Source organism: Salmo trutta, chromosome 15, assembly GCF_901001165.1.
Source record: "Salmo trutta chromosome 15, fSalTru1.1, whole genome shotgun sequence".
Classification (NCBI taxonomy): Eukaryota; Metazoa; Chordata; class Actinopteri; order Salmoniformes; family Salmonidae; genus Salmo; species Salmo trutta.
The window spans coordinates 10,821,538-10,834,341 of record NC_042971.1 but is presented as its reverse complement, the minus strand read 5'-3'; the positions used below and the strand labels follow the sequence as shown (position 1 = coordinate 10,834,341).

Here is a 12,804-nt window from a genome sequence, read left to right as displayed (position 1 = left end):
AATACAAAAATGAATTAAGTGGGCCTATTTCTTCACCATTCCTAATGACTAATGCTTTTTAATATTGTTTTTTGATAGACATTCACAGTGGGGGGCAGTTTCACAGATTGAACTCATTGAAATGAAATTAAACTCCATAAATTCCCTCAATTCAACATCTTTCAAGCATATTTTTGCATTTCAGACTCAATTCAATACTTCTATGTAATACTACTTCAATTTAATAACACTTTATTAAACCCCAATTTATCCATTGTGATATTTATCAATTTCCAAAGCATTGATAAATTCACCAGTTTGCTTTTTTTGAACTAAAAATAAACACAGAACTTCCATTTTATAGATAATATATTCTTAGCCAACTAAAATCTATGCATTTTCTTTAAATACTAATGTACACTAACAAGCTTTCATCATTTTATCCAATAAACCACAGAGAAGAGTGGAAATATAAACCCTCAGTGTGTTCCTCATTGCATATGCAACCAGTCTCACAAGCACAGGTAGAAACTGAGTGAATGATAAGGGATTCATCATTTACTATGGAATGGTAGTTATTAATATGGAAATAATATGTTCTGATTCAAAGGAGCTGCTTTCAAAACTCTTTCCTATTTTTATGACTTTGGGTGGCATAAGAGCAAGTAATTGTAAATGCATAATGACTACTTTCTTTGTTGTGTGAAAAATATTTGGAATTGCAGTATATCAATGAACTCAATCTTAGCATATACATTTGATTTTCTACCTGAAGCGAGTGAGTCATTTAAAAAAAAAATAGACTGAGGGTCATTATGATTTTAACATTACAAATGATCGTTGTAGAATGTCCTTCACCTTCAACGATATGGCATAATCGTTTACTATGCGCTTACTTTTTGGTTTTAAAACTAAATCTAAACTATTCAGAGATCTGTATCTATCCCTGAACCACAGTGAACAGAGACAGAGAGATATTCCATGGTAGATGGCATATCTATGATACTTTACATTGGCTGGGGAAGGTCTTACCCGCAGAGGGGGGCTGGGGTGGAGGTGCGCAGGCCCGGAGGAGGTAAGAATTGGGGGAGAATTCGTCGTCAGGAGGGGGGTCCAGCATGACATGGGGGGAGCCGCTGTCCAGCAGGGGCACTTGGCACTCCCTGATGGCTGGGGGGGCAGGATGGGGCGGGCCAGAGGGTGGAGGTGGGGCAGGGGGTAGCAGGCTGGACGAAGGTGTGGGAGGTAGGGGACGACCTGGGGAGCACACACACACACAGAAGATGGAGGGCACGTGTTACTATGCACACTAGTATTGTAAGATACAGGAGGACAATAGGCGGCGTCCTCTTTGAACATGAAGAAGTGCTAGAAATTACACAATCTCGTCTCCATGTCAATACAATGCTCTTTTAGACACACTGTCAATCTCTTTCATGGCTACCATTATTCATGTGTTCAAAAGGAAGCTGTCAATTCCATCGGCAGCTCAGCCATAAAATAACGATAATGAAAGACGAGAGAAACAATTGAGAAAGAAAGAGATATAGAAAATGGAGAAGTATTACAGGGCTTTCAATTCCTTCAAATCGCTCTGATAACCTTGCTCTTTAATAGTAGCACACTGGAAGGAGGTCAACTTTGATGTCCTATGCAGGCTTTTAAATTAACCATCATGTAAGATATTTTATTTGCCTTGAAATAAGAAGTCCTGCGTTTGACTCTGACCTTGGGAAATAAATAGTGAAAGCATATGAGTTTTCTTTAGGATTCTTTGATGGTGCAGAATTTTCTTTATTTTGCCATAGTCACGGGGGATCTAGCTCCTTTTTAATCTATTTTGCAACCAAACCAGATTGCACTGAGAAAATAACATTGATTTGCATGATTAAGCCTGCAGTAACACTAGAGCTCAACATTTGGTTAAAGAAAAATGGTTGACCCCAACAGAAAATCCAAGGGGTAGCCTTATGTTTATTTTTGTTTCATCCTAAACCCTTTCTCACATCCTATTTTAGGCCATCAAATATTTGGTTTGTAAAGAGAACTATGTCCACTAACCACAAGTATTTAACTTGTGAAATGGGACATAAACTTGCTTATTAGGACATTTCAAAGGAAATAACAAAGGAGATTATATTAATAATGTGTTTTGAGAATGATCAAAAATATATGATCATGCGTGGCCTAGAAATTCCATAAAATACTCATTCTTCAATAAAGACCATTTGTAAGCAAAGTACATTTATTCAAGGCTACCATTTCTCAAAATAATTATTGCTCCATTTTCTGATTTCAGTCAATTACAGTATTCCATTTCATATATTCTGTTTTTCCTGCTTATGTCCAACACAGCAATGGAGAAACGAAGGCTGATTCCCTCCAAGGGGTTACTCCCACGCATCCATGGTATCCTTTTAGATTAGCATGTTTTGATGCAGCTCATCAAGATCACAGACACATATATCAACCTTGCACCTTGTTGCGGTGTGATGGAATGGTGTCACCAAGGCCCTGTAACTGTCAGTACAAGGCAAAGCACTCCCGGCTAGTGTGAATACTCTCACTAATAACATGAGCACCACCACCCACTTTGCTCTGAGCAAGTCGGCAGATCCAACATCCACGGCTGCTTTGGCAAACGTGTCCTTGTATAGAGGCCGGGTGATTTTGACTTCATGTCAGTTCTTGTCGTGTGTAGTTAAAAATGTTTAAAAAAGTGGCCTGCTTTTGCTGAATAATATATGCCTGCTTCAAAGTCCCGGAGTGGAAGACAACCATTGCATCACTAGCTTGCTGCCACACAGCACTCTTCAAAGCAAATAGGCTAGCAGAACATTGGAACGGGCGGTGGAGGGGAAGAGGACATATAGTACAGTTCTGAGGAGCCAGAGAGTAGAGTGGCTGGATGGCGATAGAGGGCAAATCTCTCTCTAATGCTAAGGATTCATCCTCCTCTCCTGTCAACAACAGGCATTAGCCGCTATATCAGAACATCAACATAAAATAGGAAGGTTTTCTGAATGGAAGATCGGAGGATGAAATCGGTTCCTGTCACAGAGTACCAGAACAGCCCTCATTTCCTATTCCAGTGTGGACGTTTGGCACAGGCCTTCATTGTGGCTCATTTGGAGCCGTTATCGCCGTTTGAAGCCTTATCCTCCGCTGTTAGCGTCCCTGTCCTCCGAGTCACATAATGTGTTGGGAAGCAAACACACAGGGCCGCTGCCTCCCCGCCTCTCCTCTCTCCTCCTCGTTGACTCCTGCTGAGGCTGTCTACACACAGCAGGTCTAGCTGTGACATTTGCAGAGATGTATCATATCAGTGTCCTCCGACATCACACACCAAAACAAAACTAGAGGACCAAAAGGAACCAGAGCTCCGCGCGTCTGTCCTCTTTGTCACGTTTAACGCGGCTCCAAACGCTGACATCAAGAAGGGGCAAGAAAGAAAGCGAGAGAGAGAGGGAGAGTGAGGACAAGCCAGCTCTAATGTGACAAGTCGACAAAGATTACTTCACAAAATGTCACTTGCAGAGACATCACACTACCTAACGTGCCTTGCATTACATATGAGCATCTGATTATGTTGGTATTTTGATTGCTGAGGGCTTTGATGTGCACCATAAATAGTTTAATGTGCACCTCAAATGTAAATGAATGCTAAGCTTTTTATAATGTATTTTTGGACCAAGTAGTACAGTACTTTTCTTTCTATTGCCTGATATGTTTTAATTTTTTATTGAACCTTTATTTAACTAGGAAAGTCAGTTAAGAACAAATTCTTATTCACAATGACAGCCTACCCCAGCCAAACTCGGACGAAGCTGGGCCAATTGTGCGCCGCACTACGGGACTCCCAATCATGGCCGGATGTGATACAGCCTGGAATCGAACCAGGGACTGTAGTGACGCCTCTTGCACTGAGATGCAGTACCTTAGACCGCTGTGCCACTCGGTGGGGGCTCCATAATGTGGTGGCTCCACATGTGGGGGCTCCATAAAAGCGCCTTTCTATCCCTCACTGCCCCCTCTCTCCTGGGCCAAGGCCTTTTCACACAACAACATTCAGCGTGGTCTGAAAAGAACTGGCTCCAATCGGCCTGACTCCATTTTGTCACGGCCTCTTTGTGTCATCACTCCCCATGACTGGGATGGCTCCCTGCTGCATCCCCAGCACATTCACAGCCCCGGTAGCCCCATGCCCAGGCACCATCGTTCACATGAAACCACACTTAGTTTCTCAAATCATTTTCAACAGAATCCCACTCAAGGTGGGATGGAGACAACTCTATGGAGCATTGTGTGATTTCAATATCGGCTCAGTTGTTCAATTTCATTCGAGCAAATGGGTGAAATGATCCACCACAATGTGATATGGTGATGTCATCTCATATATCATAGCACACATACATGACACCGGCGTCACAACAAGTTGACCTCATCCATCAACTCCCTCCCTCCCTCATCAACCTAGCTACCCCTCCTCAACCCAACAGAAACACGGACGGTTTTGGAGTGTTTTCTAAATCCTGCAGCACAAACAACACAGCAGCCACCTCAGCAGCAAACCCACATCCCTCCTACTGTCCTGTGTGTGTCTCGCTGCTGATGTACAGATTAGCCCAGAACATGGCAATGTGGCACAGCAGGAGGGAGGCAAGAACCAAGACTTAGGCTCAGCTGCAAAGCACATCGGAAAACCAGACTTGAGCAATAATATCACCGTCATCTCTCTTTCTATCCTTGTATGTTTCATTATAAAGACAGCTGGGAAACGGGTTAAGATGTGCTGACTCGGCTCTCCATCACACAGAACAAAGCTCCACTTAAAGATCCACTTCTGCCATCAGCTGTTGCCTTTTAATATATGTACGGTATAAATTACTTATTACATCGCTGCCTTTGAAGTAGGATGCTTCCATTCAGGCACTATTTTTATCCAGTGTCGCAAAAGTAACAAAAAAAACGGTCTTACTTTTCTATACGCTGACTCATCCTCAAGCCCCCCCCCCCCAATCTGGAGTCCTAAGAACTCTTCGCCCTCACACAGGATCAAAGCAGTGAGAAATTAGATTCCATTCCAAACCAATGAGAGCAGCCTCTCCCCCTGACAACACGTTCCGCATAAAATCACAGCTTTTTTTGTTTGTTTGTTTTCATAGAACCTGCAAATCTGCATGCCTCAATTCTTCTCTCTCTCTGCCACTTTCTCACTCTCTCTCTCTGATTTTAGGGGTCTTGTGATCGTTCACTTGGAGAAAGTGTTTTTCCTATGCCACCAACCGAAAGCACTCATAATCCCAAAATAAGGGAATTACTCAAATGAAGTGATGCCTTTGAAGTGGGGAGAGAGATTGTCAAAGACACACCATATTGCTTTGAGTTTTATTTGAAGCAGGTCTCAACGGTAATGAGTTTGAGTCACTGGCCTCAGAGGATGCAGTTTTATCACAAAGACGCCACCATCTTCATTAATTTACTCAAATCAACATATTGCACTGTAAACATGTAATTTGAACCAAATTGAAAGACAACTAAAAGGCTTGTTAACAGACCAACCTGGTCTCAGAGCATTTCGTATTATTCTGTACGGAAATCCGAGACACTCCATTTAGTTTGATGTTACATTTTTATTTTATTTTACCTTTATTTAACTAGGTAAGTCAGTTAAGAACAAATTCTTATTTTCAATGACGGCCTAGGAACAGTGGGTTAACTGCCTTGTTCAGGGGCAGAATGACAGATTTGTACCTTGTCAGCTCGGGGATTCGATCTTGCAACCTTTCGGTTACTAGTCCGCTAGTAACGCTCTAACCACTAGGCTACCCCGAATACAGTTCGGGGTAAGCATACGAATACATTTCGTATGGTATGTATTCATTTGTGGATGTATTTCACCCATTTTGTATATGTTACAAATTTCAATTCACGAATTAGCAAAACGTACAATGTGTTACACATTTTCAAAACATACAATATGTTACCAATATACAAAGCACATGATATGTTAAAAATTCTAGCTAGGTGGCTAACGTTATCTACCTCGCTAACATTAGCTAGGCTAGGGGTTCCTTGTTATGGTTAAGTTTCAGAGTTAGGTTAAAGGGTTAAGGTTAGGGGAAGGGTTAACTAGCATGCTAAGTAGCAAAAAAGTAGCAAGTAGTTCAAAAGTTGCTAATTAGCTAAAATTGTGCGTGATGATTCAAACTCACAATCTTTGGCAACCACCCCGATCAAACACCATAATTTCGTTTTTTCCTTAAGTGACTATCCGTCTTATGTAACTATACCAAACATAACATATCATACTAAATTGAGTGTCATGGATTTAAGTACAGAATAATACAAATTGCTCTAAACCACGCCGCCTCCTCCGTATTCTAAAAACTACGCTCCATTGGCTGTTCTAAATACTTTTTGAGATCAACTGACACTAACCAAAGAGTTTATCAAATTGAACAACTCCTGCTAAATTGACGTATTTCATATATTGGCCTATATTGGCCTATTGGCCTTAATAATCATATTTAATTTTCAGTTAAAACCTGAAGCTAGTTCAATTGGACACCTCCCTCTACAGCCGTCATATTCAACTCTGAACCCCGGAGCCAGTTTCACTGAGTTGTTGCAATCAGGTATGTAGGCATGCATGCTTGGGTTGGGCGGTATCCAAATTTTCCTACCATCACAAAGGTGCTGTACTATCCCATGGTATACGGTATTATTGGAAATGGACACAAGGGGAAAAATATCAATGTATTATTATTTTTACGCACAAAAAATATTTAGGCAACAGGGATCTTCATCCAGGAGGGAATTGAATGTCTCTAGTCTGGGTACCAGTCTTTTAGCTAACATTCCACTCCTTGCCACACCATGTCCTTGCCAAAGAGACTGGCCTTTCGGCAATCTCAACATTCAATACGCAGTTGGATTTAAGGCGGAGTTGGTTGTTGAAAATAACATTAATATTTTCCATGACATGTTGAGCCTCGAAAATATAATCATCAAGTCAAAAACAAACAGCTGTTAGCTAGACAAGTTGTTGTATTTTGAGGCTTAAAAATCAAAGCAAATAGGTTTTGTGGTTTGCAGTATGTATTTAGAGAATTTACAGCTAGAATCTTTTGACAGACTGGTTTAGTCTGGATAAACAAAAAATGGTTGCTTAGCAACCGGACACCAACCCGTTCTCTGGAGAGAAAAAAGTGATTGAATGCCAATATTTGGGTAATTGTTGTTATTGGATGATCGCTGTGAGGGTTATCGAATCAGGATCAACTCCTCTGTTCTCCTTGAGTTCATTAATGATAGAATGTTCATATTTGAATATGGCAGAAAGGTCAGGCTCTTTGGCAATGACAAGGAGGTGTTAGCTAAAGAGACTGGTACTCAGGCTGGAATGTCTCTGCTGTAACCAAGAAGTTTAGTCTTGCCATCTAGCCACTTAGCTAGCTAGCAAGTTAGCAAACAACATAATTTATTTGACACATCTTAGATTTCTTATAGTTATACATATAGTTATAAACAGTGCTCGGGATTGAAAATCAAACTGTAGGTATTTCAGAATACCTCAGTATTCGGTATAAACAGTATATCGCCCAAGCCTAGAGCTCACACAAATTACACACACGCGCATGCAGACACACACACACACACACACACACACACACAGTCACACAACCCCCTCCTAAACCTTTATAGTGCCTTATAAAAAAAAATGTTGAATGTTTTAGCTGAATCCCAGAGTCAAATGCCAGTCACATATTAACCATCTGACAACTGGTAACATCAGTGTCCAGGGGGCCCTAAGTCTGGTCCTGGGGACAGCAGCAGGACACAGGTCATTAGTGAGCAGCAGCCCACTGGGCACCTTGACTGCGCCAGGCTGCAAGGTGACCGGACCATTGCTGTGTGACACTCACCGCTAGGCCAGCCAGTAGTAGGATCAGCCCCACTACTCCAGGCTCTGGGATCAGCACGTACAGCACACTGAGGCAAACGCTGCTCCTTTTTGCATCATCTGACCCCGAGGAGCAGGCTGGATGATGTTGTTCTGCACAGCTCCTCCTACAGAGCCCCGCAGTGGATGTGGCAATACCCTGCTGCACTGACGCACACCACAAACAAACATACATGTGCTAGGCATTGTCTGTCTTTCCCTCTCCCCCCATGCACATACGTATGATGCACATTTACTTGGCTGTACTGTACGTAACGCCCAATCAGACATGAGCATGTACTCACTTCACTTAACACAGAAAAAAAACACTGCCTTGAAAAACCGAAGTGTGCTCCTTCCTTGGACAGTTCAAGGATAGTCAGTGATACACACACTCCAGTATTCGTGAAGAGCAGGTGTATCGAGCCTCTCCAACCAAAGGAAGTCATTAATATTTCTCGCTTATGAACCATGTTTTCTTTTCTAGTTGTAAATGAGATCCTTAGTGTTTAAATCATTCGTGTTTTTCCTATATTGCTAATACATTTATTACAAGTGTCATCAACCCGGCATTAGCTATTCCCCTTTCGGCTAATCCATACACTGATAACAGTGAATGTCTTAGTAGGGTATTGCTCATTTTGACTTATTAAGTGAGAAATGGTTCAAAAGCCTATGCCCCACATATAGGCTGTCTAAGAATATAGCCTTAGAGTATTATAATCACCAAGTTAACCATATTTACACCTCCGAGAGATTTATAGTTTGGCTCCCACATAGTACCCTACATTTCCAACAATAAGCAAGCCTCATTTATAACCTTAACTCTCCAAGCAGCTCTCTCTCGCTTACCTCTCTCTCCAGCTAGGACTTTGCAAACTTGGCAGATGCTTTGAGAAGGGACGAGGGCACATATCAGAATATACCAGGGCTGGGAATTGCCAGGGACCTCACGATATGACATTATCGCGATACTTAGGCGCCGATGCAATATGCATTGCAATTCTCACAATTCTATATGTATCGCGATTTGATATGGCGATTTCTATTTTGATCGGCCACGGAAATAAAAGTGATGAAATCCTGTTGGCTCACTATTTAAAAACAAGATGGAGAACAAGCTATAGGATGACAAATCAAGTTTTTTTTGGCGTATCGATTTTTACAAATTGATACTTGGAGTCAAATATGGATATAATATCGTCCAAAACAAATATTGTGATATGTAACTATCACCCCCCCCCCCCCCCATCACTAAAATATATTAGAGTAATGCACTATGAATTGGACCGTCCAACATGTCAATTAGTAATGACATTATCAGCCTTTGAGACATGGGAACTGAGTTGACCTGAAAAGAGGCACAGAAGGAAAAAGCAGCTCTGCTAAATAAGAATATTGCCTAGTGACACGAAACACAGACAGTGATGAAAACACTACTACGTAGATAGTAGTTATAATAAAAAGGAGAAAAAGAGGCATGAGTGTTACAGCCCTGTAAAGATAGAACATGCTAATGAGTTTGTGTCTAAAGTTTTTTTTTATTTTTTATACATCACCCTCCCTGAAAGCATTTATGTAAACACTTTATGTAGGCCAAACAAGAGCTGTGGAAATCCACTATAAAAACATTACCAGCCAAAATCCAGAACATATAAAAAGTATATATCTTCAAATTCAAAACACATCACAGGGCATGTCCTAAAATAGATATAGAAGATGGTGCGATACATGTCGATGATTAGTACATCAGATACTCAGTGGTAGATTAATATTTGGTTACATATACATTTTCCTGAGACTGACAATTACCGAAGAATGCTAAAACACAAATATTTAATAACAGGTGGACTATATCAGAAAATGCTGATTATCTGAGGAAGAATGTAGAATAACTTAGCATTTTAAACTGCCAACCACTCCCCCTTACTTTGATTGCAATCAGTTGTTCTGGGAGTGTCCCTAGACTCCATTCAAACGTCACGATTATTCTAACAACAAAATCAAACAACGTTCATCAACCTAATTAAATGCGCACACACACACACATTTAAAATGCCCTTAAGAGTGTAGATGGTGCACAATTTCGATAACATATCAAAACGAAGTTCATAAATTGCATATAGGTTACATGAGACGCTTCAATTATGATAAAGTGGATACATTGTTAAATGTGATGTAAAATAAAACAATTATATGAAAAGCAATCAGGTGTTGCTAGATGAAGCCCTAATACAAAATAGATTGCCTACAGCTCTAATCCTACACTACATCGTAGAAAGCAGATGTTGGAATGATTTACTCCAAAAGAGGCTGACATTATCACGGGATGGGAGTCAGAATTCAGACCAAAATTCAGTTCCTAAAAAAACTCAACGGGCTGAAATAGGATATCTCACGACAGATGCACCCCCATATGTCAACCAACTTTAAAAACCATATCCAGAGGGAACACAAGAACCGCATAATATTATTTGAACAGCATCCAGGCATAGTTGAATGAGCCACACACAGCAATAAAGATAAGTCGATTTATTCGGCTTACCTTTGCTTTTCACCATGCTGCGAACTCGGCTTCTGCTCTACTCATGCAAGGGAGGTAGACATTTTTCCAGCATCAGCAAAGAGCGCCGTGTTCTGTGTCGGCTACACAGACGTGCACCCAGAGAAGACAGTGAAAGGCGCGAAACTGAGGTTGTTAGCATCCGCGGCAGTAGCGGGTAGCTTTGTCTGGTTGCTGATGTGTTCGCATCGAAACGAACAGACAGACATCCAACTTAAATCTTCAGCGCTACAGTGCACTAACGTTACCATGAATTACGCGCAGGCAAACTGACAAAGAGCCATGCAGTTAGTGTACAGTACAAATGTTGCAGAGGGGCGGGCTGGTGCGTAAAGGTGAGCTCATGGTGTCATTATAGGGAGTGGATTGGTCTGTGCCTCCCGTGTGGTCAACTAGGCAACTCCTATCTCTCTCTTTGTTATGCTGCCTTTGCAGCAAGTGTCTCAGGTATACATTTAGTGCCATTATGCTCTCGCTATGGGGTCAGTCAAATTGTGTTTAGATCATCATGCCATGCACCATAAGGCTTTTACGGATCCGTCTCCAGCTCTCCACTCCTACAGGCTACACACACACGATTATGAGCCTTTAGAATACCCTCCAGTGTACGGTATTGTACAGCTGACATGGCAGTGTCCCTCTAGTATGGGTGAATTCTCCATGGCATGCTGCAGTTGCCCAGGCAGACTGGGGAAATGGGTGCTTTTCATGTTGAGGAGTCTGGGGGTGCCACCCATATAGTGTGCCATCACTGATAGGCTATCATCTCCCCGATTGTTTTACATGTTATATAACAACCTTCTGCCTGTGTGTCTACCTATATATTCATGTACAATATATTGCTGAATATTACAAACCATGTCCATGAAACCAAATGATCAATAGTCCAGAAGTAGATTCATCTGTGTCTGTTTTAGATCAGTTCCAAACCACTGTCTCTGTAGTCCAGAAACCCAGTATTCTAAGGATAATCAGTGCATTTGATACAATTCTAGTTCTTGATGTATGCTAAAAAAAAAACAGATTCAAGCCTAGTTCTGGAAACATATAATAGCCTATCTGTTGTTCATTCACATTGTGTGTGTGTGTGTGTGTGTGTGTGTGTGTGTGTGTGTGTGTGTGTGTGTGTGTGTGTGTGTGTGTGTGTCTAAAGTGAGATTGAGATGATCAAATCTGTACAATGTCAGTAAAATCTAATGTCCATTGTTCTATCTTTAGACCACAAGAGATTAACAAAAAGGAAACTTACACCAAGGAACCACTTACAAGCACAGTGCCTCTTTGCTTCGGTTTCAACAGCTCTGCGCTAGGAGGTGAGGAAATATCATTGTCAACTACACTTTCCTCCCTTTTAATATTTTTGTTGTGACGCTGAGCATATAGAGCATCAACCCACAGTTAAGCAGAAGTGAGAATAAGTCGTAATCTAATTAGTGCTAATTCAGAAACTGTCTTTGCTAAACCCGCATTTCTGGGCAGCTCTGTTTACTGTGTGGCAATACTTTGACTGCTTCCAGGAGCCTCCCTATTGTACAGCGACACTACAAAGCGCCAGCGCTTCCCACGCACGGGCATCCGTCCTCATTACCCACGGCAGTTCTCGACTGCTAGAGCTCACAAAGAGCGCCATGGCGCAGAAACTCGGCTGTGCCACAGAAAGACGCCGGCACTGGAGAGTTGGGGTTGAAACAGAACAATAGTAGAGGCAGAGAGAAAGAGGGAGAGAGACAGAGAGAAGGAGAGAGGGGGAAATAGAGGGAGAGCGAGAGAGAGAGAGAGAGAAATAGAGGGAGATAAGATGTGGAGGCAGTGTTCTGCCCTTTGTTGTTTCCCTGACAGGAAAAAAACACATGGAAATTGGGAAGAAAATTGATGAAAATGCATCCGTATCCCAGAGGCCCCAAACCCTGGACCCAGCTGCACTCACACTCCACAGCCTTACAGAGCTAAAACAATGGAGGCAGACCTTTGTTTAGCTCACAGCATTCAAAGCTGCAGGCATGCAGATTGTACAGTACGTCACCCAATAACAAAGGCAAAACGCACACATGTGCACATACTACACACAAGCACACACACAAAAACGTACACACAGTGACACCTAAGACACTCCGGGCTCCCTCCTGAGATTGTGTAGCCCTGCCTAAACATGCTGTCACTCGCAATTCTCCCCAGTGCCCCTTAGAGGTGAGAGCTGGCCTTTCCCCTCTCACAGCATACTTAAATGAGAGAAAATGAAAGAGCCCAGCCCAACTCTATGGGGTTTCTTCACACTAAGCTATCAAGGCTCGCTCCATGAACACATCAACAAACAGTT

General features: G+C 41.9%; 1 protein-coding gene across 2 annotated transcripts in view; it reads right to left on the bottom strand.

Moving 5' to 3' along the window:
• LOC115148455 (teneurin-2) overlaps nucleotides 1–10,750 on the bottom strand; it is a 76,038-nt gene extending 65,288 nt beyond the window's left edge. The window contains exons 1-2 of one of the 2 annotated variants that reach the window (XM_029690359.1): nucleotides 10,470–10,750; nucleotides 1,012–1,236 (exon numbers count right to left, since the gene is read on the bottom strand). In XM_029690359.1, coding sequence (XP_029546219.1) covers nucleotides 1,012–1,236; nucleotides 10,470–10,485 — 241 coding nt within the window. In that variant the 5' untranslated portion in view covers nucleotides 10,486–10,750. The remainder of the gene's footprint in view (nucleotides 1–1,011; nucleotides 1,237–10,469) is intronic. The other variant, XM_029690360.1, reaches the window with a different exon arrangement.
• Nucleotides 10,751–12,804: the final 2,054 nt, after the last annotated feature.